The sequence below is a fragment of the Amphibalanus amphitrite genome, unplaced genomic scaffold (assembly GCF_019059575.1).
Source record: "Amphibalanus amphitrite isolate SeventyFive unplaced genomic scaffold, NRLGWU_Aamphi_draft 001307F_arrow, whole genome shotgun sequence".
NCBI lineage: Eukaryota > Metazoa > Arthropoda > Thecostraca > Balanomorpha > Balanidae > Amphibalanus > Amphibalanus amphitrite.
In genome coordinates this window covers 143,061-168,855 of record NW_024882800.1, presented here as the reverse complement: position 1 = coordinate 168,855, position 25,795 = coordinate 143,061, and the positions used below count along the sequence as shown (strand labels likewise).

The 25,795-nt window shown below is 47.2% G+C and overlaps 2 protein-coding genes across 4 annotated transcripts; one reads left to right on the top strand and one right to left on the bottom strand.

Annotated features, from left to right (window-relative positions):
* Positions 1-1,611: 1,611 nt before the first annotated feature.
* Positions 1,612-14,838, bottom strand: LOC122372032 (venom allergen 5-like). 2 transcript variants are annotated; one of them, XM_043348871.1, is made up of 6 exons: positions 14,813-14,838; positions 3,698-4,170; positions 3,244-3,331; positions 2,821-2,980; positions 2,380-2,485; positions 1,612-2,149 (listed from the first exon to the last, which is right to left on the bottom strand). In XM_043348871.1, exons 2-6 carry the CDS (start codon positions 4,103-4,105, stop codon positions 2,012-2,014), a joined length of 900 nt encoding a protein of 299 aa, XP_043204806.1. In that variant the 5' UTR covers positions 4,106-4,170; positions 14,813-14,838; the 3' UTR covers positions 1,612-2,011. The 2 variants fall into 2 exon arrangements, with proteins under 2 accessions (XP_043204806.1, XP_043204805.1); XM_043348870.1 differs by lacking the exon at positions 14,813-14,838 and having other exon boundaries at positions 3,698-4,531.
* LOC122372033 (scoloptoxin SSD976-like) lies at positions 14,156-22,211 on the top strand. 2 transcript variants are annotated; one of them, XM_043348873.1, is made up of 6 exons: positions 14,156-18,576; positions 18,828-19,468; positions 19,886-19,973; positions 20,636-20,789; positions 21,587-21,692; positions 21,953-22,211. In XM_043348873.1, the coding sequence occupies exons 2-6, from the start codon at positions 19,055-19,057 to the stop codon at positions 22,088-22,090; spliced, it is 900 nt and encodes a 299-aa protein (XP_043204808.1). In that variant the 5' UTR covers positions 14,156-18,576; positions 18,828-19,054; the 3' UTR covers positions 22,091-22,211. The 2 variants fall into 2 exon arrangements, with proteins under 2 accessions (XP_043204808.1, XP_043204807.1); XM_043348872.1 differs by lacking the exon at positions 18,828-19,468 and having other exon boundaries at positions 18,101-18,576.
* The last annotated feature ends 3,584 nt before the right edge of the window (positions 22,212-25,795 follow it).

The window sequence follows — 25,795 nt, the reverse complement described above, 5'->3', positions numbered from 1 at the left end:
ATTTTATCTGAAATGACAGATATATAGTGTCATCACTCGCTGGCCTTGGTTTGGCATCTGGACCTGTGAGGGCGTTATTATAGTTTCACTAGCTAATGTTGCATGAAACCATTTACATGTAAGACGTTACAAATTGTTGTGGTCAGGTTACTGCAGGTCAGGTCAAGTGACCTTACCTCAGCAAAAAAGTTAGAATGCTCGCTATAGCTACACCGGCTGAACGATCGCTTTGAAACTTTTAGCGATTAATAAGAGTAAAATTAGGTACAGAATTCATGTATTTAAATTTTAATATCATACCAATGGCCTAAGGTCAGGTCAATTTTGCACAGTCTCCCCTAGAAGTTGACAAGAGAAAGCTGAAGGACGCCTTTTTGGATGAACGTCATTCTAAACACCCTCAAACATCATGTTACAGGTAAACATGACACACTGGATCGGAAAACTGCACCTGTGACCCCTTTTTATGACCATGAGGTCATATCAGGTCATAAAAGATCTCCAGCAGTTCTTTGACGATAATTTTTTATGGAGACGTGTTGGAGCGATGAAAACAACCTTAGATGTGTTCAGGTCGACGATAAGGACGGGTTGATAAACAATATGACCTTTTCACGTCAGGTCATGACCTTGACCTCTGGTCAAATTTTGAATTTTGATAAAATTTGAGTGCATATTCCAAAAACCGCTAAAAGAGCCATCGAATACGCCGAGCTATGGGCGAATTAGAAAAAAATGAAAAAGGTGAAATTTGACCTTTGATGACCTCTGGTGCCCTATTCTTTGACCAGACGTAAAAAATCACCAGAGTACTTTCGTCATGATTTTTACACTATTTCAAATGCCGGTTACCGCATCTTACATGCCGCTTATTTATGTGCCGCTAAGTGGCACAGGAGCCGAGCAGGGGTGTTCAATCCCCCCCCCCCCCCAGCCCGGCACGGCTGGCGCCGAGTACCGCCCCGGCGCAGGTTAAAGCGTCTGTCATAGGACATGTATGCAAGCTATTGCAGTTTAACTAGTTTCACGAGCCACGGTCAGCATATTGCCCGAGTAAACATCTTGCCCGTGAGATGAAAGGTGGGTACTGGGTAGTATACATACTAACCGGGCAGTATGCAAACTGCCCGGGTGGTATGCAATATGCATACTGCCCAATGGGTCGGGTAGTATGCATACTACCCGGGCGGTATGCATACTGCCCGGGCTGTTGGGTAGTTTGCATACTGCCCGGGTAGTTTGCATACTGCCCAAGTTAGCATATGACCCGTAACATATATAAATTATAAATAGTATATGACACAGTGTATAAAGTCTATACGACGTTAATTGCTCGCTAGTTACATACCTACTGTCTTTGATTGGGGTTGATGCTCGAAAGAAAGCGCCTGAGTGGTTAATCCAATTTCCAAAGATAAGCAATGATAAGCATAAACGCATACATACCCACATGCGTACATAAGTACTCGTACATGCTGCAGTTACCCATTGTGTTTCCCTTTTCACTGAGGATGAAATTGATGCAATTCACTCAGTGGTCCTGGCACATCAAAAAGCACTGCATGTCGCTCTCGCATTATCGCTCTCGGTCCTTTCCCGGGAAAAAATACATCAGCATGTTATATATTTATTTCATCAGCAATTTGTTAGACATAAGCGGCGGGCGGTGCCACCGTACCACGCCACTGACCGGCCGACCGAAGGACTGATCGAGTCTGAATGGGGACAGTCGTCACGGTCGTCACTGCGAGTCCTTCCCTCGCGGCCCGGCGCAGGGGCGAGCCCAGGTGGCGACCCCTTGGGGGCTGGGCTGACCCCGTGGGGACCGCACAAGGGCGAGGCCAGCCATCGACAACGCAGGTCACGGCGACGCTCAATTCATTAGCACTTACAACGGTCACAAAAGTTTGAAGTTTCATGTTTTGAAGACAAGTGTCGACACATACGGAAATATGAAGATGAGATAAAACGTATGGAAGAAGACGGCGGCTGGCGAGCCGTGCTCGGCGGCTCACAGCCGCTTGCAGAGGCCCGGATACTCCGTGGAGCACGTGGTACCTTGAGGGCAGGCGGAGCACGGCTCACCGGCCTGATAGACTTGTTTGCCAATAGAATTTCCGTGAGGTGCATAGTTGCAGTACAGTCGGAACTGAAACAGAAAACAGTAGAGCTAAAGTACACAAAACGGGCAACTATGGCGGAACAAGTATAGTTTAAAGGACGAATCGATTAAAATATAAACGCTGAATGAACATGAACGATAAACTAATTACTACATGTAGTTTACTGTAAGCTGCAATAAACATGTGGGCAAAATAGAGAGTGGCAGCAACTGTTCGACAGTTCGATGAATCTACATAGACGACATCAGTCACTTACCGAGAGCCCTCCCCTTTCCGCGTGCTCAATCCAGCCGCATCCGAGCATCTCAGTCGTGGCCCAGATCACCTGGGTGTAGTGTCCGGCGCCGGTGCCACCGGACAGACTGCCGCAGGGCATCGGGGGCGTATGTCAGCATAGACGACAAGGTAATGTCAGCATAGACGACAACATCACACACCGCAAAACCCTGAAAAACTTTTAACTCTTCAGTCTTCTGGTTCTGTTAAGATAATAACGAGGGATGCTCAAAATTGTATTTATACCTACCACATTTCGTTGCAATGAAAGTAGGCATTCTTTCCGGAAATGGCTGACTTTATATCAATTAAAAATGGAAATATTTGTTCGTGTTATTTTTAAATGTATCATCGCTGCATGCACATCGTAGGTATAGCACATCACATTGCCTCTGAATAGGGGGCCGCCTGCGACACTAACCTGTGAACGTCCGACGAACCGAGGCGAGTGAGCTCCTCTAGCCAGCCGCCCATGGCGTCCAGGGGACGCAGGTTGACCCGCAGCAGCTGCTGGCGCGAGAGCGGACCCCGACCCATCGAGAAGCTCCGCTGCGCTACGTTCTGGCCGACGTGGCCACGCGCTGCAAAATGACATCATTTAGCTCAGTTGTTTGACACGAATAATGCATCGGATTTTATTTTGATATGAAAATAGAACATTAGCGCAACCCAAAATAACGCATCTGTCCGTCTTAGCAGACATTTGTTCTTTACTTAGAGAAGTTCTCTTATCTCGCCAAAACCCGAGAGCTTGGTATGCCTCGGTCCCCGGTCAGAAACTATACACTATAGGTACACTACAGTGACACTCCTGCAGGGAACGAGTCCGCTGGATTCCACGTACCGACTTGGCGACATTCATGACAGTCGTGTCCGTCCACGCAGCGGTCGGCAGCACCCTGGGCCACATCATGCAGCTCCACGTCGTATCTCTGACGGAACACAAATTAGGGAGCGGTTAAAACACAGAACTTAGTGGCATGGCTCACGGGGGTCGCAGGCTCAAAGTTTCTTTGGAGGCTTGTCTCTGCTGGTATCTCCGGACTGAAGATGTTGGCTCGGAAATGCAGCACCCAGTTAGACGAAAAAAGGAAACAAAGAACTGTCTCAAATCTCAATAGTTATATTTATCATCTATTTTGCAATTGCTGAGTTGCCGAAGACGGTCGAAAGTTCCACGAGCATTAAACACAAGTTTGAGGATAAAAAGAAAGGAAACTTGCTTATTGTCTGCATAAAACCTAGGGAAATGGAATGCAAAAAACAGCCCCCATACCAGAACGCTCTCAATTACCTACCAGTTGCATGATGTTGGCCCCGCTGGGCAGGAGCTCCCCGTTCCGACCGCGCCGCCGGCCCTGGGCCACCAGCATGCGCTCCATGTTGTGCCTGTGCAGGATGGCGGCGCTCTCATCCACAGAGAGCCGGCGGCGGCGCACGAAGCCACAGCTCTGTCGGGTGTGCGGCACCTGACACAGCGAATGCCCTCCGAACAGCCTGCAGTAGTGGTCGCTGGTGCGGGCCGGATAGTGGTCGCCTCCGTCGTCAGAGTCAAACTTCGGCTGAAGGTGGTCGGGGAGCACACGGAACAGCTGCTGCTGCATCCTGCTTTGCTGCAGAAGCTCCTGACGTTGCCGGTTGTCCATCTGCGCCAGGGCGCACAGCGCTGGCATTAGCAGCGCCAGCAGGCTCGTAGGACGGGCCATCGTCGGACGTGTTAGCTAGTCTCGGATCACGCAAGAGTGCTGACGGGGAAGGCCCCGGACCCGATCTAAATGGGGAAATGGGGCGCTGCATTCTGTGGATCAGCCCGGGTACTTCCTGGTCGTGTCTGTGATTGGTCGGTTACTGGCCATCGGCGTCGGTGATTGGCTGGTGGATGGCCGTAGATCACGGCGATTGGTTGGCGGAGGGCGGGTTCTGTGAAAATCGGACTCTGGTTGGTGGAGACCTTGTTTCTAGGTGCGATCTAAGAGCTCCCCCTCCCTCCGGAGCCGAGAGGAGAGGACGCAGGGAAATGTCGGGAAGTAGGAAGCAAATGCAAATGATTGTGGCCGATCAAGTGGAGCTAGAGCACTGAAAATGTCACCAGAGGACTCGCCATGCCATGAGGCTACCTTTTCATTTTTTCTTTAAGCTCACACAAAGATGTAGGAACATTAACCCGGCGGCCGCTGGGCCTCCGCGCCACCCGCCGGCCGCTGGGGGGGGGGGGGGGCATATAGTTGCCCCCCCCTTTACTTCTGCGGCGATATCGTCGCAACGCGAAGAGATAGAGAAGCGAAACTTTGCACACATCTTCCTGAATACCTAGCCGAGGTTGTGTCCAAATTTGGTGTCGATCCCATTTGAAATGACGTCACAGTGACGTCATAAGTCAAATTATAGATTTGCGACTCTCAGTTTCCTCACGATACATCAGATATATGGGACCGAATATAAAGGGCCGATTATTGGTTAGAAACTAGATGGAAGTGTACTTAGATGCTTTAGGATGACAGCAGGTGCTGTCTAGTTCATTTACAGTTGAGTTTCATGCTCAGCGTTATCAGAAACGGTCCATATCGGAAAACGACAAAACTTTATGACGTCACTGTGACGTCATCTTAGATGCTACAACCACCAAACTTTCTTCAAACATTGCCTAGGTATTCATTTGAAGCTATGCCAAGTTTCACGTTCGTAGCTCATCAGGTTTCGGAGATATTCCACAAAACGTAAAGGGGGGGGGCAACTTTATGCCCCCCCCCAGCGGCTCGTGGGTTAACAGATCAGACAACTAAAAACACGTGCACAAAAAAAAAACTAAGAACAACTAAACTAAAGGAACTAAAACAAACTAAAACTAAAATAAACTGAACTAAAACACATGCAAAATAGTTTATGAACATGCGATTAAGAATAATTGTGACGTAAAGCATATCATTTGATAGCCCATAGACCGTAGTAACTTTCCTTGCAAGTTACTAGTGATTGAGTGTGACCTTGTTTGACCTGGCCAGCTTGAAATGCTATGAGAAATTGTTGCGCCATAGGCCCCAGCCAGGATTCAGCCCAAACCGGATTCGTACAACATCCGATTGATTATATATTGGCAGATACACAAAGTCTTGTTCAGTGTTCGCCACGGGCCGCAGAATCCCAGTCCAGCCCAGCCCAGGCCCATGGGTTCACAGCCCGGCCCAGCCCGAGCCCATTCATGGTAAAAGTGTCAGAGCCCAGCCCGGCCCAGCCCGTCAAAAATGAATGGATCAAAAATTGTGGACACCACACGGGTCATGCGAAGTTAGCAAAGAAACAATATTTTGCGAGCAGTATGCCCAATGCACATTGCATACATGCTTTATTATCTCGTTTTTTTTTTTTTAGAGTCGCACAGTAATAAGCTAGTTACGTTTTTGTCTCAGTCGCGAACCCTTGAGTCCACTTTACAGTTATTGGCCCAGCCCATCACAGCCCATCGATCCTTCATATTTGTGGGCCCAGCCCAGCCCGTAGCCCAGCCAAGCCCATGGCCCATTGGGCTGGCCTGGCCCGTGGCGAACACTGGTCTTTCTGACTTCTGTATCGGGAACTATGTGATGTGCAATGTGCAATGTGCATGCCCTAAAACTGCACTCCAGAGAAAAACAGCGCCAAAGAAAAGGCACATTGAAAAAATATTTACCGGTATTTTGGGAAAATTAAAGAATACACCAAATAAATATTGCATGTATGATATATTCAAATTATTCATATACCAACGACTTTTCCTTGGGCCACGTATTCTTCCCCACAATGCCTAATTCGTATGCATGCATTTCAAGTTTATCCATGCCGTCTCAAATCTGGGATAACCTCGGGCTGGAGCCTCAATAGTGCGTCGATTTTTTTTCTTTAATTGGCTAACGCTGCCAAGCGCTCACACAGAGATCTCTTATAACTCGAATAACGCCATACGAGTATATTCACCACGGGTTTGCATAAAAACTTTATGGTTTACTTTACAGTACCGGGTGTCCCAAAAGTAAGGTCATGATTTAAAACTTAAATATCTCGAGAAGTAAGAGTCCGAATCACTTCCAATTTTAACACGTGCAAGGTACATCCATAAAATTATTTTCTTGCATGCTTAAACCATTTTTGATCATAACTACACCGAGCAGTAGGCATAAAACTGAGAAGGTCGAAATTCAACTCTTGAGAGGGTCCGTCATTAAAACAAAGGGTAAATACCGCCCAGTTTTCGGCCCTAAGCAGACCCTATCAGCTCGCCCTATCTCTGAACTCATGCATAGTTTCGCCTCAACCGGTAAAACGTCAGAAAAAAAGGTATAATGTACGCACAGGGCATGTATACTTAGCCACCTGTGCTTCGAGGTCCTGAGGACGACAGCGGGAATCGGGTGAAAATAAATCAAGAGAGGTGGCCGAGAGTCCTCCAAGTGGTTCTTCCGCTCGTCGCAACGCAGCTGTGCCGTCACCATCAACCAGCAGTGGTTTCAGCAGGATGGAGACTATGCTTGCACCGTCCTGAAGATCATGCATTGCCTCCGAGAGTGGATGTGAGATCGCGTAATTTTCAGTCAGGGCAACGCCATTGAACGGCCTCCGCGGTCACCTGACGTTACACCTTCATATTTTTATTCTCTGGGTACACAGCGGAAAGGTTGTCTTTTAGGACAACCCAACGAGCCGAGAAGAACTACAGGATGATACCTCCGAGCAAACATACGCGGCATCTCACCAGAGAATCGCTCCAGAATAGTGGAGGAAGTAAAACGCAGTCTATTCGTGCACGCGGCCCGAAATGGTAGCCATGCAGAAAAGCAGCAAATGTGGGGCTACGAGCCAATGTATTGACTCATATGTATATCAGAATAAAATTTTATGAAATGCTCTTTCATATGATGTCCTATTGATTTCTATCCATCGCGTACTTTTGGCGGTGTGGCCAAAACAAATGATGACCTTACTTTTGGGACACCCGGTACATCGATTGATGTGCTTTGGATCGCAATTCCCCATATATGCAAATTCAAGAGCTGATGTGCAAGCTATTTTTCCTTACCGTAGATGACCTGAGCTCATCGCGTGACCTTTAGACGTAATATTGGTAGTGGAGGCCATACCGAGTCGTTTGGTGCCGTTTTCAGCTCTGTAGTTCTACTGGATGGGTCGCAATCTGCCGTGTAATTTTGGGGTGCCGTGGCCTTTTCTGATCTCTGTAGGTCAAACAGCTTGGGGTGCCATCGAATGGTATCAAACACGTATTTTCTATCACAAGGACTCTGTGTTGTTGGGCTGTCATGACGCAAGGTTATTTGTCAGAGCAATGCCTAGCCTCAAATAATCAACAAGCGCACTCATGTAGCACAACATGATAATGCATCACCGGGAACATTCGCTACTCACATCGTGGTCGTTACTAATATCTTATAATATTTTCGTGGCTTTTTTAGAAATCATGAGTTTTTAATCTTTACAATCGGAGGCAATTTTTATAAACATTTTTTTTTCTTCAATTCGGTTTGCTGCAATTAAAACACATTTCGATGTTCATATCGGCAAGAAATAAAAGAGTAGCCTACCACGCCTTCCTCTTATACTCGCTTATCCATTCGCTTTGTTTGCGGTTAACCCGCGCCCTGCTGGAGGGGGGGGGGGGTGTTTGAACACCCCCCCTTGTGGTTTTTCGCGAATATCTCAAAACACCTTATCATACATCAATTCTACACATGTTGTGAAAATTTCAGACCAAGGTCATTCAAGGTCAGGTCACCAGGTCACTTGAAGTGACCTCACCTCATAAAAAGTTTCAATGTCTGTCATAGCTACACCGAGTGACCGATCGCTTTAAAACTTTCAGCGATTGCTAAGAGCAATAGCACGTACAAAATGTATATCTCAGAATTTTGATATCGATGACTTAAGGTCAGGTCAATTTTGCGACCTCCCCATAATAAGTCAATGGGAGAAAATTGAAATGCGCCTCTTTTGGACGAAAGACATTATAAACACTCCCAAATACCGAATTACAAGTGGTTTAGACACACAGAACATGAAAATGGTGTCCGTGACCCTTGTTTATGCCCTGAGGTCATCTTAGGTCACGAATGGTATCTAACAGTTTTTCGCAAATAACTTTTGATAGAGGCATGCTAGAGCGATGAAAACGCCTTAGATGTGTTCAGCTCGACGATACAGATCGACTGATATGCAGCATGACCCTCTCCGGTCAGGTCATGACCTTGACCTGAGGTCAAATTTTCAAGTTGACCTTTCAAGGTCAAGTGATAGTTCATTCGATGCGTCTTGACGAGAGGAACACGATGCCGGTAAAAGTAAGCTCGTACAAGGCTTGGGTCAAAAGTTATTGCAGAAAAACTATTGCCGAAAAAATCGGCTATTTTTGCAGTTTTTGCCCCCTGCAGGCAAAACCGTTGACGTTAGGTCAAATCTGAGAGAATTACTCAGAAAGGGCTATCGAATGCGCTTTTCCGCGGCGCTGTAGCTCTATTGGTTCCCGAGTTATGCGTTGGCTTCTTGGAAATTTTCGACATTCGACCTGGAAATCGGCGAAATTTCGCCTTCTATGACCTTTGGTGACCTGACCTTTGACCTGACCAAAAAATTGACCGAAGTGATTTCGTCTTTATTTTTGACGCTCTTTCGAACGCCGCATTCCGCGTATCGCTACGTGGCCCAGGAGCCGAGTTACAAGGGGGGGGGTGTTCAAACACCCCCCCCCCCAGCAGGGCGTGGAAATCCAGGACCCCCAGCCGGGAGCGGGTTAATGATTTGCTCCCTCATAGCCGTAAGCTTAGGTACTAGAACCGAGAATTGTTTTGTTTAACCCTCGCCGGACCTATTGGTTTTCTACATACGCGCCGGCCGAGGGGGGGGGGGGGCGGGTACGACCCCCTCCCTCGCCGTTTCGCCCCTGGTGGAGCTAGCGCGTCGCGGAAAAAACGAGCGTGTGCGCCGTTACGAGACGCAGAGATTGGTACCCGATTTTAAGGTCCTAGGTCAACCGGTGACCTCTGAGGTCAGGTCAAGTGCCCCAAGGTACGGTTCAGTTTTTGGTGAATAACTTCGCAAAAAACGGCCGCAGAGCGCCGATTCTGGCAGCATCGTGTTCGTCTCGCTCAGGCGCGTCGAATGATATACTTTTTGTCCGGGTCAGGTCAACTTGGGGTGTTGACCTCAGGTCAAGGTCAGGTCAGCACCCCCAGGTCACGAAGTTGGTCGAAAGAGGTCATGTTGCATATCATTCGATTCGGCAGGTCTTCCTGAGCCCATTGGTGGCTTTCCCGACTCGCTAGCTCAATTTGATCAAGAGTTATTGACGAAAAACTAATATGACCTTGATGACGTCATAAATGACGTCACGCAAGGTCAACATTGCAAAAGTGACGCATCTAACCTTGCAAGGAGTGCATAAAATCACGATTCTGTGTGCTTGAGATAGTTGGAGATCGTTCCCGGCGCCAGAATAGCAGTTTTCATTTTTCCCCATTGACTTATAATGGTGAGGTCACGAAAATGACCTGACCTCATATGACCTTTAGGAAAAATCTGAGATATGCAAGTTGTGGGACTCATAATGGATACTAGATCCTGCAAGTTTCATTTCCCTGTGACATCTCCTCTGGCAGTGAGGGCGTTGCGAAGTTGCGACATCTGAAGACCGTGCAGAGGTTCACTTATGACGTCATAGGTCAGTGACCTGACCTGACCCAAAAATGCGGTTGGTGTCAAAAGATGCGGCTTGGATCAAAGGTCAGGTATGCCAAGTTTCAGCTCTCTATCGCCAGCGTGTTCGGAGCTATCGCGAAAAAACCCTATGGGGGGGCGGCACCCGCCCCCCCCCTCGGCCGGCGAGGGTTAAAAAAGCGGTGATTTGATGGCAAAAAACCGCGCGGATTACACCTTCTAAAGATATATTGAAGGTAAAATACTTCAGTTGAAAGGAGTCTGAGGCTTCAGCGAGTTGGTACTTCCCAGGTATCAAATAGGTGCCACCGCGAATATCCCGTCGTGCAAAGACGGCCAAGGTGTATTTGAAATCTGTCATGCTTTTAACAAGAGCAGTAATTACCAATGTCATTGCCTTACGTAAAATTGTCTTAGGTGAAGCTTCTCACACGACAGTTTGGGGTGCCGACCAAGGGCTGTCCAGTCCATGGCTCCGAACTAGAAAACACGGATGTAAAAGACACGGCAGTGTCACTCCCTCCCTCACAAAGAGCCTACTTGCCCTCTGTACCCTCTTTCTCACGCTGGGAGCCTGTCCGTCAGACCCCTCATCTAAATATAACATCTATCTGGGTCAGCACGGTCCGAGGTTCGGCCTGATATGCCAGTCAACAATGGCGTCGTTTCGTTGGCGAGGGGCGGTGTTTTCGGGTTTGACGGTCCCAGAGGGGCACCTGGTCAGTGCCGATCCGGCGGCGTATGGGAACGCGGAAGCGATGAAAGGAGAGAGGGGGAGGAAGAGAGAGGTAGAGCGGGGAGAAAGTGGCGGCGGCTGCGGCGACTGACCGACGGTCCGAAAAAGATTTTAATCTTCCAGCGGAGCGTGGTAGTTTCATCGGTCCACCCCTTTCAAAACAGGGGACTGTCAGTACTCAGTACCTCATAGTAGAAAGCTGTGAGATCCTGACGGGCTGGCGCATTTATAGAGTGCAGATTTTGTCGTTTCAAGTTACCTTTAATCGTAACTATAATGGTCTAAAAAATTCGGATTCGTGGAGATATTGTTTTAACTCCGACTACCACATGGTATCTGACACCGATTCTAACCACGATTCCGACTCCGGGTAAATTCACTGCCACTGGCGCAATGCTAAATCGCGCCGGTGCGTATGAGGAAGAAGGGGAGGGGGGGGGGGGCATTGAAACACAGAAGTGTTTTTATCTGGATGCCGCGGCGTTTGTTGGTTGCTGCATATTTTGTCACATTTTTGAAAGATCACCTGCACAGTACAAACTCACGTCATATAAAAGGAACTCTTTGCTGTCTTTTAAAGGGCTGCTGGCCCGAGCAGTGTATCGTCACCGGACATTCAGTTGAATTAAACGCGAGGCCTTTCAAACTCATCGACTGTAGGCAAAAATGTGTGCGAGGTCTCGGCAAAGAAGCACTTTGTTAGCTTTAGCTGTGGTTATCACCTATGAGAACCATAAGTAGCATAATATCATGAATATTGTGACGTTTGCTTACGGCATCCTACGACATAACGACGGGGTCATGCCATCCCTCATCATCTCACCATTTTTCACCATCAGGACAGTGAGAACATGGTGAGTGAAATGTTAAGAAATAAATCATTGCAGCTTAGTGAAAAAATACAGCGTACCTACCTACAGGCAAGGGCATTATAGCAAACAAGCTAGTTTCTTGTGACCATCCAAGTGGTTATGCTTGTTTCGCACATATCACCTAGTACCAGACTTGTGCCAAGGTCCCAAAAAGATCCGAGATCCAGGGTTCGCAGAGTCCAAGGTCTGGGACCTTGAAGGATCCTGGACCTCACATTGTCATTTTTGTCGCGAGACCTTGGAAACCCAGGACCTTAAAACATCCATATGCCGCGAGACCTTGGAATCCCAGGACCTCAACATTTGCATATGCCGCGAGACCTTGGAATCCCAGGACCTCAACATTTGCATATGCCGCGAGACCTTGGAATCCCAGGACATCAACATTTCATATGTCATGAGACCTTAGAAACCCAGGACCTCAACATTTCATATGCCGTGAAACAATGGAAACCCAGGGGTCGGGACCTCAAAATTTTGGTATGCTGCAAGACCCTGCAGAATGCAGACCTTCAGTCCCAGTTTTATTATTTGTCATGGGATCTTAGGAGAACGGTCTGGACCTACACCATCATTTTGCTGAGGGACCTCAAGAATCCTGGAAGCTGGACCATGAGGTTTATGTTGCACATGGGCCACTAAGGACCCTGCACTAGGTTTTGTCTGTAAGCACTTCAATAAATATCTATGGTTGAGCGACCAGCTGCAAGGGGCTAAGATAGATACATGAAGAGAAAACGAACCAGACTGTGTAGACATATATAAAGCCAAATCGTTGTCATGGCTGTGAGGCAGAACTGGAACAAGAGACCTGGTAGCTTTTTACATTATCGATGTTATTGATTATGAAACTGTCAAACAGTGGACAGTGGTGGTTTGGAAAGTTCTTTTCTAATCTCACCTCACATATTTTCTGGGGTTGTGATATGCCGGGCTTGAAGCTATTTGGAAGCTACCCACTGACCTAGTTAGTGTCAAACTTATTTGTTTTGCAATTCATCAAATCACCATTGAGCCAAGGCATTGAGCAATGAGCAATATAAGCAATGATTCCATGACAGTTCAACTTTTTCGTTTAGCAGGTTTTCGTCGGACAATTTTTCGTCTGCAGATTTTCGTCCGCAGACTTTCGTGACTTCGTCTATGCATTTTTTCGTCTGTGCATATTTAAGTCCGCGCATTTTTTTATAAGGACATTTTCCGCCTCGTCCAGACGAAAAAATGCCGGACAGAAAAATACTCAAACGAAAAATGCACCAAATCAATTCGTACAGACGAAAAAATGCAAGACGAAAAAGTCAGACGAAAATCTGCCGACGAATAACCGTCTGACGAAAAAATTACCACATGGAGTTTTGTTCAGAGCCTTCAATCTAATGTGAATGAACAGTAAGTAAGGTTTGCGCTCGCTGATACTCTAATTCTATTGGCTTAGTCGATCAGTTTTTCTGTGAGCGCTCGCGCAAACAAGACTTAGAACATATTTGAGTTTTTATCCTAGGCATTATGTAACTGAATGTGCAGAAAATCGAAAGCATCCTATCCAATTCAACTTTTACGTTTTTATGAAGCCTGTAAGTTTTATTTCTGGTTTTTTGATATTGCCTGAAAGAATACTTGAATGTCTGTCTTCAATGACTGTAAGGTGCTATCCTATATTCCTACTGATCAGGTAAGATTGAATTGAAAGGTACATGACAATACAAATTGCAAGGCCTACCTATTACCTACCTACATTTTTATGAATTTGTCAGGTTAAAGGGACCCTCCCACCTTCAAAAAAGTTTATGAATTGGCATGAAAGTGATGTCGCTCGGTTCAGAAAGAGCGAAAACGAATATCTACCAAATTTCACCGAAAAATATTCACCGGTTTTCAAGATATTAGACTTTTACTTTTGTTTACTTTTTGGGATCTCCGCTGTTTCTAGCGACTTTATTTTAGAAGTGCGGCGTTTGCGGCAGATGTTGCGCGCAAATAGCATATACCACCGCGTGCTACAAAACGTTTTAGTCAAACTTAATGACGGACGTTCGAAAGCCTGATGACGTCATCAGATTCCCGTAATGGTTAAGAGATAGGGACCAAGCTGGTCCCACCCTGCAAGTAAAGGGAAGAAATTTCTTGAATACCATAAAGCTGCGGGGGTTGCGACCAGGATAAATGGTGGTTTCTGAGCCTGGCCGCAAACTTGGCTATCTCAACTCAAAACTAATGTTAAGGTGGGAGGGTCCCTTTAAAGAAGGAGAGATTGATATTATGATTCATTTTTAACTTGTGATGAAGCTCCCCCTACCTATGTTGGTTAATGATAAAACCACCACAGTCCACAGGTTTGCATAGGTTCTGCCCCTTTCAATGTTGCTGGGCATCCGTTGGCAGAATATTTAGAAGTAAGTCTGCTCATCAGAATGTTAGTTTGCTTAAGTTCTTGTTGTGGGACCCTGAATACTTTGGATCCTGAGATGTATTCTTGCCGTGGGACCTTGAGGATTGTGGACCCTGAACTCTGAAGTGTGTACTTGTCATGGGACCTTGGGGACTGTGGATCCTGAAATTCACACTTGTCGTGGGACCCTAGGGACTGTGGATCTTGCAATGCATTCTTGTCGTGGGACCTTGGGGACTGTGGACCCTGCAATGTATACTTGCCATGGGACCTTGGAAACCTTGGATTCTAGAAATTGAATTTGCCGTGGGACCTTGGAAACCTTGGATTCTAGAAATTGAATTTGCCATGGGACCTTGGAAACCTTGGATTCTAGAAATTGAATTTGCCGTGGGACCTTGGAAACCTTGGATTCTAAAAATTAAATTTGCCGTGGGACCTTGGAAACCTTGGATTCTAAAAATTAAATTTGCCGTGGGACCTTGAGGATCCTGGATCTTGATTTTTGGTCCCGGCACAAGTCTGCCTAGTACCGATTCGCTCGGAGGAGAAATAGCGAGAGTCGCATCAAATACATACATTCTGCTTGCACCTGGGTCGATGGGTCAGAGTAACCTCTTTGGGAAGACATTTGCTTCGACTCTTCCATGCAGATAATTTATGCTAGACTTCCATATTCACCATATTCACAATCTACTATTTTTATATTAACTTTGCCTACTTTCAAGGCCCGTGACCGGGAAAAAAATTGAGCGGCTCACGGGTAATTCAGCCTTACTTGGAGCGAGCGGCGGGCGGTGGGCTGGCCGGCCGCCAGCTGACCCCTGCCCGGGGCGCCGGCCGGTCACGTGACCTTTCCCGAGGTCACGGCGGGGTCAGCCGCACCGTGCCCCGGCAGATCGGGTCGAGGCGCCGCGCCGGGCGGGCGGGGCCGCGGGACTTCGGATTTTGGCGTCGGCAGATTCTGGTCCTTTGCTGCCGTGCTTTCGCTGGCATTTTAAGTTTTTCGTTCTGTAGACAATTCCACATTCTCTAAACATTGCTTACATTTTAGTATTCTTAGATTGGCTTTGTCATCTGGTACGTAGGTTTGCCTCCTCTTAGGGATTAGTATCTGGGATGATTTTTCACGGCCTGTTATTCAGGTTCCATTGCTCGACGAGTTGTTCCATCTGGTTTGCACGATGACACTCCGTGCACTACACCGCTTACGGTCAAGGCACGCGTATTATATAGTCCAGCAAAGTACCACGTGCTGTAACAATCGGCACTGGACAGTCTGCCCATGGGCGTGCTGACTTGCCATGTAAATGGGCAATCCCCGCTTCTCGTGCTCTATCCATCCACATCCCAGCATTTCCGCTGTGGCATATCGCCTGTGTGTAGCGGCCAGCGATGGTTCCGCCAAAGACCTGACTTAATTTGAAACGAAGCATCATTGAGAACCAGCACCAGCAGAGACATAGGACAGCGACTGATGAGCCATGGTGGGGGGCTTACAGCTCCATTCTCATGCTCTATCCATTCACGTCCCAGCTTCTCTGCTTTGGCCCACATCGCCTGTACGACCAGGTGTATAGTGACCAGTGCTGGCCCTACCAGACAACATTTTACGGACTGGGGCGCCCCATCTCCTACACCCAACACTCGGTGGATTCGACGGACGCTGGTTGATCCGGAAGGATGCTTTGGGTTTATAGGAGTTTATGGACGTCCCGGTTGTAGGGTCCAAACGTCATAAAGACGTCGTTTTAGTTCACTAATCAGCGTCTGATCTAACCATTGCTTCATTTGCTCCACCAGGCTGGTTGATATCGAGTTCTTTATACAACTATCTCTTCCATAAATGCAGCGCTGTGCTCGGCAAGGTTTTGTCCGGGATATCCCCGTTGAAGTAAAACAGAACGTTGCTTCGATTATTTGCGTTATTTAGACAGATCCATCATTTACATTTTTGATTAAACATGTAAGAAACGTACCAAGTCCTATTTTTCCACAATATTGTTTGGAATCGGCGAAAAGTCTCTAGGCTGATCAGTGACTTATCCAGACACATAGACTGCGATTTTTTGGCCATTTCCATTGTCCATAGTCGCTTAGTCTCTGGTACTCTGTGGAGCATATTGTCCCCCGCAGCCACTCAGTCTCTGATACTCTTTGGAGCACCAGATCCATCATAGCCGCTCAGTCTCTGGTACTCTGTGGAGCATATTGTCCCCCGCACCCACTCAGTCTCTGGTACTCTTTGGAGCACCAGTCCATCGTAGCCGCTCAGTCTCTGGTACTCTGTGGAGCATATTGTCCCCCGCACCCACTCAGTCTCTGGTACTCTTTTGAGCACCAGATCCATCGTAGCCGCTCAGCCTCTGGTACTCTGTGGAGCATATTGTCCCCCGCACCCACTCAGTCTCTGGTACTCTTTTGAGCACCAGATCCATCGTAGCCGCTCAGTCTCTGGTACTCTGTGGAGCATATTGGTCCCCCGCAGCCACTCAGTCTCTCCTACTCTGTGGAGCACCGGGTCCCCTCGGATAAGCACAAAGCACTGCTCACCGGCCATGTAGGCTGGTATGCCTGCGACGTTTCCGCGGCCCATGAATTTTATAGTCACAGAGGAGCAACTATATTGATCAGGAGCAAATTGTACATAGTCCCGCTTTATCTCTTTGGCACAGCTTATGTTTCAACTATCTTCCACGAATCACATGGTCATTCCGGGTGTTCTCAAGCCTAAATGGTCTCTAGGTCGCAAGCCGGCATCGATCCCTACTTGTATTGAAGGCTGCCTGCCTGGCTGAGCCACTGGGAGCCCGTAGACAGCCTGAGCAGAGTTAGCCAACCATATACACGGGCTTGTCAATTGTGTTGCCACGAACCCACAGTTGTGATAAATCCTGGCCTAAAAAATAGTTTCAGGGTAGGGCCAGGCACTGAGCGGTGATCTATCAATGAAGGCAGTTAGCAATTTAACTACAAAACAAACTGTAAATAACTTACTGCAAAAAGTAACTTCCCCTCTGGAGTGGCGTCCGCTTCAGTAGCATCTGCCTGTGGACGGTTGACTGGCTGAGCTGGCTGATTTTCTCTCATGGCTTGCAGCTCATTTGATCCACTATACGCAGGCCGATCCTTAGTTCTTCCCTAGACAACTAGTGAGTTTCCATAAATGTGCTGTGCAAAGTTTTGGCCCGTGGGGCGGATCATGGTCGGGAGTTATCAGTCTCTGGCTAAACTGGAGTGATGGGCACTGAGGGCACAGGTCCGGGCGCCGTTCAATATGGCGACGGAATTGTTTGGGCGATTTACAGAGGTTTCAATTCAAGAAATATTCAACTACATTGATAAAAGTATAGTTACTGCAGGCAGTCATTGCCCGCATCGTAAAATCGCTGACATCACAGAATTTCCAGCGTCGTTCCGCAACCAGCGTCACTTGCATCGACATCCCGTCGGCCAGCCTAGCCCGCCTTAGCCTACAGCTAGACTTTGCTAGGCTGAAACTTCTTGGCCCCGTCCGATCCACTTCATCTTACCTGTGATCATTTTTACAAAGTTGCTGCGATAGGCGTTTAAACATGTGCTGGATTAGTTCGCAAAATCGACAACGTCTATGAACTTCCTGTGTCATGAGTCGACGCTGGATGTTCGCAAGCGCTGCTGCCTTTTTCTGCGCCGATTCCAAAGCTCTGGTTCGAAACTCGCCCTGGGTCCCTCCGCAGCATCCATAGCCGCTTGAATTTACTGAACATAAGCCATCCTTTAGTCTAATGATAATTAAAGTACTTGCGGCATGATCCACAACCAAAACCGGCCTTTCGGCTTCTCCAATGACCGTCCGTTTTTCGCAGGACCCGCCCGCTGCCAGCCAATCACAGGCGTGTGCGTCCACCCCCCCCCCCCCCAGCCAATCGCCAATAATTATGGCCGGCTGCTGACCAATCAGACATCCTTAGGCCCTCCCTGGGGCGCTCCAACAATGCGACCCTCTATTTTCGTCCCCCATTTAAATAGAGCTTGGTATCGTCAGTCAGCACTCGGGTTTACCTGGCCCGAAGCTGATTGCTCTCGGCCATGACCCGCCCCGCGTGCCTATTGACGCTGCTGCTGCCAGCGCTGTGCGCCCTGACCAGCGCGCAGATGGACAACCGACAACGTCATGAGATGCTGGCGAGGGATAGGATGCAGCAGCAGCTGCACCGCGTGCTACCCGACCACCTTCAGCCGAAGTTTGACTCTGACGACGGAGGAGACCACCATCCGGCCCGCACCAGCGACCACTACTGCAGGCTGTTCGGAGGACATTCGCTGTGTCGGGTGCCGCACACCCGACAGAGCTGTGGCTTCGTGCGCCGCCGCCGGCTCTCTGTGGATGAGAGCGCCGCCATGTTACACAGGCACAACATGGAGCGCATGCTGGTGGCCCAGGGCCGGCGGCGCGGTCGGAACGGACAGGCCCTGCCCAAGGCCGCCAACATGATGCAAATGGTAAGTAAATAATGTCGAAATGGTAAGCAAATGGTCGAATATGCTCTGTTAGTGCCTAGACTAATAGGTCAAAGCAATCTCGTCCGGAAGAAGTTGGGTTCGATTCTCTGATGCTGCTTATTTATGTGTGGGCTTTTACAAGTTGCTAACAAAATTCTATTCAGCTATCCTTAAGTCTAGTGATAATCACTTGCAGCATAATCCACCACCAGCCTTTCGGCTTCTTCAATGAGCGCCCGTTTTTTTTTCAGGACTCACCCGATGCCAACCAATCACAGACGTTTGCGACCATCCGCTGCAGCCAATGGCCGGCACCGATTGCCCGCTACCGACCAATCGGACGGACACTACCTAAATTGGACCATTGCTGGGGTGCTCCATCAACGCGACCCTCTCTTTTCGTCCCCCATTTAAATAGAGCTTGGTATCGTCAGTCATCACTCGGGTTTACCTAGCCTGAAACTGATTGCTCTCAGCCATGACCCGCCCCGCGTACCTTTTGACGCTGCTGCTGCCAGCGCTGTGCGCCCTGACCAGCGCGCAGATGGACAACCGACAACGTCAAGAGATGCTGGCGAGAAGCAGGATGCAGCAGCAGCTGCACCGCGTGCTACCCGACCACCAACAGCCGAAGTTTGACTCTGACGACGGAGGCGACCACTACCCGGCCCGCACCAGCGACCACTACTGCAGGCTGTTCGGAGGACATTCGCTGTGTCGGGTGCCGCACACCCGACAGAGCTGTGGCTTCGTGCGCCGCCGCCGGCTCTCTGTGGATGAGAGCGCCGCCATGTTACACAGGCACAACATGGAGCGCATGCTGGTGGCCCAGGGCCGGCGGCGCGGTCGGAATGGACAGGCCCTGCCCAAGGCCGCCAACATGATGCAAATGGTAAGTAAATAATAAGTATTGCCTGCTGCCGTGGGACGGAGACGGGACGTTCATTTGCGTTTCTTTAGCTTGTTTCGTTGTTGAGCGTTTTTAGCTTGTTTCATATTAGATGTTTCCTTAAATTGTTTTTTTTTTTACTTTGTGAGTAATCGGGATATGTGGGGTGTGATTAATTAGGTTTTTAACGGTCTTTGTCTTTGTTTGTTTGTTGCAAATTAAACTTAATTCTTAGCGTCACGCTATGCTTGCTTTATTTTCAATGTTCTTTCTCTAGGCATTGCTCGTTCAAGCCCATGTCTTTAGTGCGTGGGTACCTACCGGCAAAGGCCAGCACGGAAAGTTTTTAAATTGAACCTGCGGGTAACCGCCTTGAGCCTTTCCCCAGCTCACTCCTCATTTCACCCCTTGTTTCCTCAGAGCTACGACGTGGAGGTGCATGACGTGGCCCAGGGCGCTGCCGACCGCTGCTTGGGTGACCACGACTGCAGTCCATGCCGCAAAGTCGGTACGTAAAGAATTCAGCGATTGATAAGGACCCTTCTGAGGTCCTTATCAATCCAGCGAGTCTTGTAAATTGACCACATTTAATGTCATAACAATGCCACTAAAGCTGCAAATTTTGAACGGTTTAGGGAATAAAAGTAAATCACAAAAAGTGATGTTCAAATCGTGGCATTTTTTAAATATCCCATGTAAATGTAGCACTGGCCATGGGTGTCGTTTTGTAGAGGCTTGGCAGGGCTAGAGTCCTATACCAAAAATTTCATATCTTTTTATGGCGTTGCATGATAAGGATCTTTTTAGAATCCTTAAGTTGAAGTAGAGCCCACCAATAAATTTCGGAAAGTTACACCGTGACATTGGCACTTGTAGTTTGCAGAATTTGATAAGATTTTGCCGTGTGTCAACTTAGCTGGCGCAAGATAACTGAAGTCGAAGACTGGTTGATATGCTATCTAATGTGCGCAAAATACGGAGCATTACCTACTTGAACAAAGAGGCATTTTGTTTTTGACACCATACAAATTTAAGCGCTGCACATAAGTTTTTTGAGATGGGTGGTTACACATAGACATTCCTCATGTGGTGGCATACCATTTCTGTCCCCCTGTTCTGTCCCGCAAGTGATCCAAACTATGTATTTTTTATGTGTATGTCGTATTTCAGAAAGGGGAGATCTCGGGCAAAACTTTGCCGCGCACTCGGTGTTTATAAGCCCTTCCTCGCGAGAGGGCCTGCTCAAGATCGATGTGCCGCCATTGGACCAGACGGGTGGCTGGTTCATGCAGGCCGATCGTCTCAGCCCTTCAGAAGTCCACAGGTCAGTGCGGCTTAGCGGCCCGGGCTATCCTGAGCAGCAGCGTCATTGCTTCGAACATCTCATTGGCTGTGATTTATACTAGTAATGAGGTAGGAGTAGGATTCTTATGATGGTAGAAAATGACCTTATGCTCATGATACAATGAAATGATATTAAAATAAGTCCAAAAATAATATTTTTTGGACTTAATTTAATATCATTTCATTGTATCATGAGCATAAGGTCATTTTCTACCATCATAATATTCATAATTATGCTCAAACTAGCCATAGCTCACCTCCAAGGAGTAGGATTCTCTCAAATAGCGTGATGTCTAAATTACGCAAGGGAGAATGCATTTCTCTTTAGTCGAAATGTATGCAGGTCCTGCAATATTACACATCGGTTGCCTTAGGGCAGTTTCTTGGTGCTTGTATTTCCAACCAACCCAATGGTCTAATCTAATCAGGTTGGCTGTGTGTCGCATAAGACCCTCCCTCGCCCGCCCCCACGCCGATATAGGTACAGCCCACCGCTAAAGTAATGTAGGGTTTTACCAATCTCAACGGTTGGCTTTGACTGAATGCGGAGTGATCGAAAAGAAGATGTCAATAGCTAAAGTTGCAGCTGCAAAGGTGACGATACCTATAAGCTACATTCAAAGTTTCATTGTAGTCTGGTTAATCGTTCCTAAGCTTCAGAAGCAGAACATACCCATGACTGAAACCCCACATTACTTCTGCAGTGGACTGTACCTACCAGTGGCGCGTTATGCGTTGTGGCCTCTCAGTCTGATCTTATCCTCCGATCTGCGACAGGTTCAAGGGAGGCCACGGCGCTGGCCACTACACCCAAGTGCTCTGGGCCACCTCGGAGCGGCTCGGCTGCGGCTGGATAGAGCACGAGGAAAGGGGAGGTCTCTCGGTGAGTGATAGAATTAACCTATGAAGCATATAGGATAGCGCTCTAGAATCGTAAATTCTCATCATTGCTTATGCCTCGTCGAATTTGAAGATGAATGAATACAATAATCGAATAGTTGTAGGTATTGACGATCACTTTGCAAACGCATTTAGCAAAGTCATTGCTTCAGATAAAATAACGAGTTTTCAAATTGTGTAGGTACTTCTACCTCCGTAGTTTTCAGTTAAATGTATTCTAATTCCATCTTTGTCTTGTTACAGGTCAAACTGTTTTGCAACTACGGGCCTATCGGTAACATTATTGACCTCCCCGTGTATGTGGCTGGTGAGCCGTGCTCCGCCTGCCCGCGTGGAACCACGTGCTCAACAGAGTACCCGGGCCTGTGCAAGCGACTGTGAGCCGCCGAGCACGACTCGCCAGCAACTGTCTTATTTTTTTATATTCGTTGCGTTTCGTTACTTGTACTGTTTAAATATGCCCTAAAAAATGTTTCCTGAACAAAATAGAATATTGTTTGTATTGCGATGTTTCTCGTGGTTGTTGAAGTACTAGCGTCGATCCAGAGAGTGAATGACTGAAGAGACATGTATATTATGGTAGCATATACACACTAGCGAATAAAGTGGAATAGAGCGTGCGTCTGAAACACATCGAATATTGCATCACAACTTTATTCTTACATCTTTTACTCGTGCTGTATCGAGGGCGGGAAAATGGTTCACTTCAGACTGCTTAGAGATGGGCGTCAATGCTTGGTGAAGTGTTTTTGCCTTCATGTAGTGATGACTGCGAAGGGTGACACTTGTAAAATTTCGAGAACGAAAGCAAAAAGGTCGCTGAAGCATAATACATAGTGTGTGGAAAGGAGAATATTCATGCTTACCGCTATGCTTACCGCATCTTCAGAATTTAACGCTGCAATTGCTTCAAAATTGAATATTGCAGACGGTAATGGGTTTAGTCACAGCTGATTAGACAGGCTGATCAGGCCATCCAGTCTGATAAACACTGCACATTTATAAATGTACCGCGGATACATGAGCCAAGTAAATGCGTATTATAAAGGGATTAAAATAATCAGCGAATAGGGTTAATCAGTTCATAATGCGTACTTCCTTCATTATTCATCAATGACCATTGACCACAGTCGAGTGTCGAGTATTTTTTACGACTGAGCGTCATGTCAGCTAATACTCCTTTCAGAATGAGGGCAGTTTATTGCATTGAGGCTGATTCAAGCACGCTGGGACACGGGGCAGGGAAACATCAGCATGACAACGCACTTCTCCATACCTATCAGTACCGGTTGCAGGCACACCGCACTCTGGCAGCCATGGCACCGTAGTGGATTTTAGAATGTGCGTGTTCGATGGGTGTGATTGGTTTTACCATTATGCTTAAAATGTTGCTGATATTGGGAATGAGTTTATATCACTTCAAAACCCTGTAGCAGTAGTCGTATGTCAAGAGCGATTCTCTTCATTGAGAGGAAATTAAACACTCACTTGCTCAAAATGGGTAATGACGTAAGGCAACTAACTCATGGTATAAGAAGATTAATGACATGTCCGTATCAGGACCAAGGTAAACGGTTACGTTCCATTGAGGCGAACATTGACATTTACCGGCAAGCAATATAAGCGCTCGGGCGCTCGCAATGGTGTGCCCTGTGATGTGTGTATGCATGATAAACATATTGTAACGGCAGTTTGTCGACGAAGGGGCGCCATTCACACTGAAAGCAAAGTGGTTGGGCGTGCAAAAATGTCTAAGAGTCCTCAGCGATTCTGGAACATTATGTCGTTCAATGGATGTTCATGAGCCTAAGCCGCGGACAAGTGCTTACTCCCACGTGTGCACGATATAGGGGAGAGTGGGGCAAAGCGGCCACCCTAACGTTTCTAACGATGCCGACGCTTGATTTTTAAACTTGGAAAGATTCTTTCTATACCAATGTGATCCCTATTAAATTGTCTTTTATTCCAACTGCGTTTCATTTCCAAAGGCGTTCACATATAGGAGATATTGACAAAACTTTAAACCTATAGCATATTGGCCACTTTGCCCCATCCCTGAGGCAAAGCGGCCACTGGCGACTTCTCAAGTACCGATATGAGAAACAGAATAGTTGCCTCATGCACGACTAGGGTATTTGATGGTGACAAGGTTTAAGGGAAGATGGATGTTTACTTTGTTATCTTCCCACCTATTGCTAAACAAAGAAAGAATTTTCTTGGAAAAACATTTAATTGCATAATTTGGTAACTCATGTAACCGAAAAGTGGCCAAGATGAATGCATGACGACACATTTGAATATAAATAATGTTTTTATCCAGATGGAAACAACTTATGGCCAATTGGGGGCTGGCCACTTTGCCCCGGCCGCTTTCCCCCGCGCATACCGTCCGAGACAAAAATATTCCAGCTCAGCTATGAGTGGGGTAAAAAGCATTAAAATTGGTAGAAGGCATGTACGATAACCACGCAATGCATGGACAAAAACGCTTATAAAAATTCCAAATGGTTATGGAATAAAATAACATTTAAAAATTGTAAACATAATTGGTAACCTGGCAAGAAATGCTTTTCCGTGTTTCACAGAACAATGGCGATGGGCCTGAAACCCCGGTCTGGCTCATTCGAACGACCGCAAAGAGAAGTATAATTGGAAATCATAAATTGGAACTGACGCCAGCTGTGGAGGGCTAAAACGATGGATGGCCGCTTTGCCCCGGGTGGCCGCTTTGCCCCACTCTCCCCTATGTACGCTGCCGATGGTCGTGTGACATAAGCAACAAGCACGCAATCGCTTGTTACATTTTTAACCAGCGCATGAATGGTGTATTTTCCATGGCGCTGGTGACCATGGGAGGGGGAGGGGCTCTAAAGAGCCCCACTCCTATATTCGAAACTACTGGACTTATTTTCAAAATACAAACGGCATTTGATAGCTATGAAAAAACTGTCGAATAAAACCTAATTTTATTTACCTCGAAGTCAATAGTGATATCACAATGGGTAACAGTAGGTATGCAATACAAATCATAAATATTTTGGCTTGTTCACCATTTGGACGGTGACCAACGGCTTCCAAATCAGATCACTCATTTTTGTTTACGCCATAGTCAAGATATGTCTAAAATACTCGGGGCTACCGAAACTGTACTTATAATTTTCAGGTTACAGCTAGGTCATTCTAGGTCACAGAAATCTTACATAATGCACTGGTCACGTTATAGTTACTTACGTGTTTAATGTTCCATTTCGGCCAAGTATTTCGAAATAAGTGTCGTTGGTGTCATCTGCCATTTTCAGCTGAACTAGCGAAGGTCATTTGTATGCAAAAAGTTAAAGTTTGAAGCAGAATCTAATCTACAAAAAATGCAGTATGAGCTCAGAAGCACGATCTTGCTATATTTTCCTTTGCTGTGCGATGTCAAAATTGTACTGAAAATGAACTTGAGTTATTGATAAGACTGAAATAGTTACTAGAAAGCGTTCCAATAACTTAACTATTTTTGAAGACACCGGGCTAAAACATTTCTAGATTTGATCATCGGTATGTGTTCTAAATCAAAATCATTCGTTTTTTAGTCAAATAGGCACTCAGCCCAATAATTCGAATACTTAGCTGATAGCTAATAGATTTGCGATATTCTCGAAAAATCACAAGACGAGTGATAAGACCCCTCCCCCCCCCCAGCAGGGCGCAGTCGCTAACACGGAATACTGCCGCGGTAAGATTGTAAAAAACAAGGTCTTGATACCCTGACCGAATGACCATATACATACGTCAATCGTCATTGGCAGTTCGGCTCGGTTTGTATATGAATGAGTCCGTTTTGGAAACCAGCGCTTGGTAAAAGCTCAAATCTGAATCGCGCCATGTTCAGGTGTGGAAGTGGAAGTGCAACACGTATACGTCAAAAGCAACGCAAGTGGTGTTAACAGATGTGTAAAGGCCCGGTGTGTGAGATTGGGCCACTGCTCCCCCATTTCTCCTCCCTGGCGGGATCCGGTGGGTGTGGGGCTGGGGCAGCCTCCCCTCCTCCCTACTCATCCTCGCGGACCCAGTAGAGGACGTTCCCCGACTGTGGCGCAA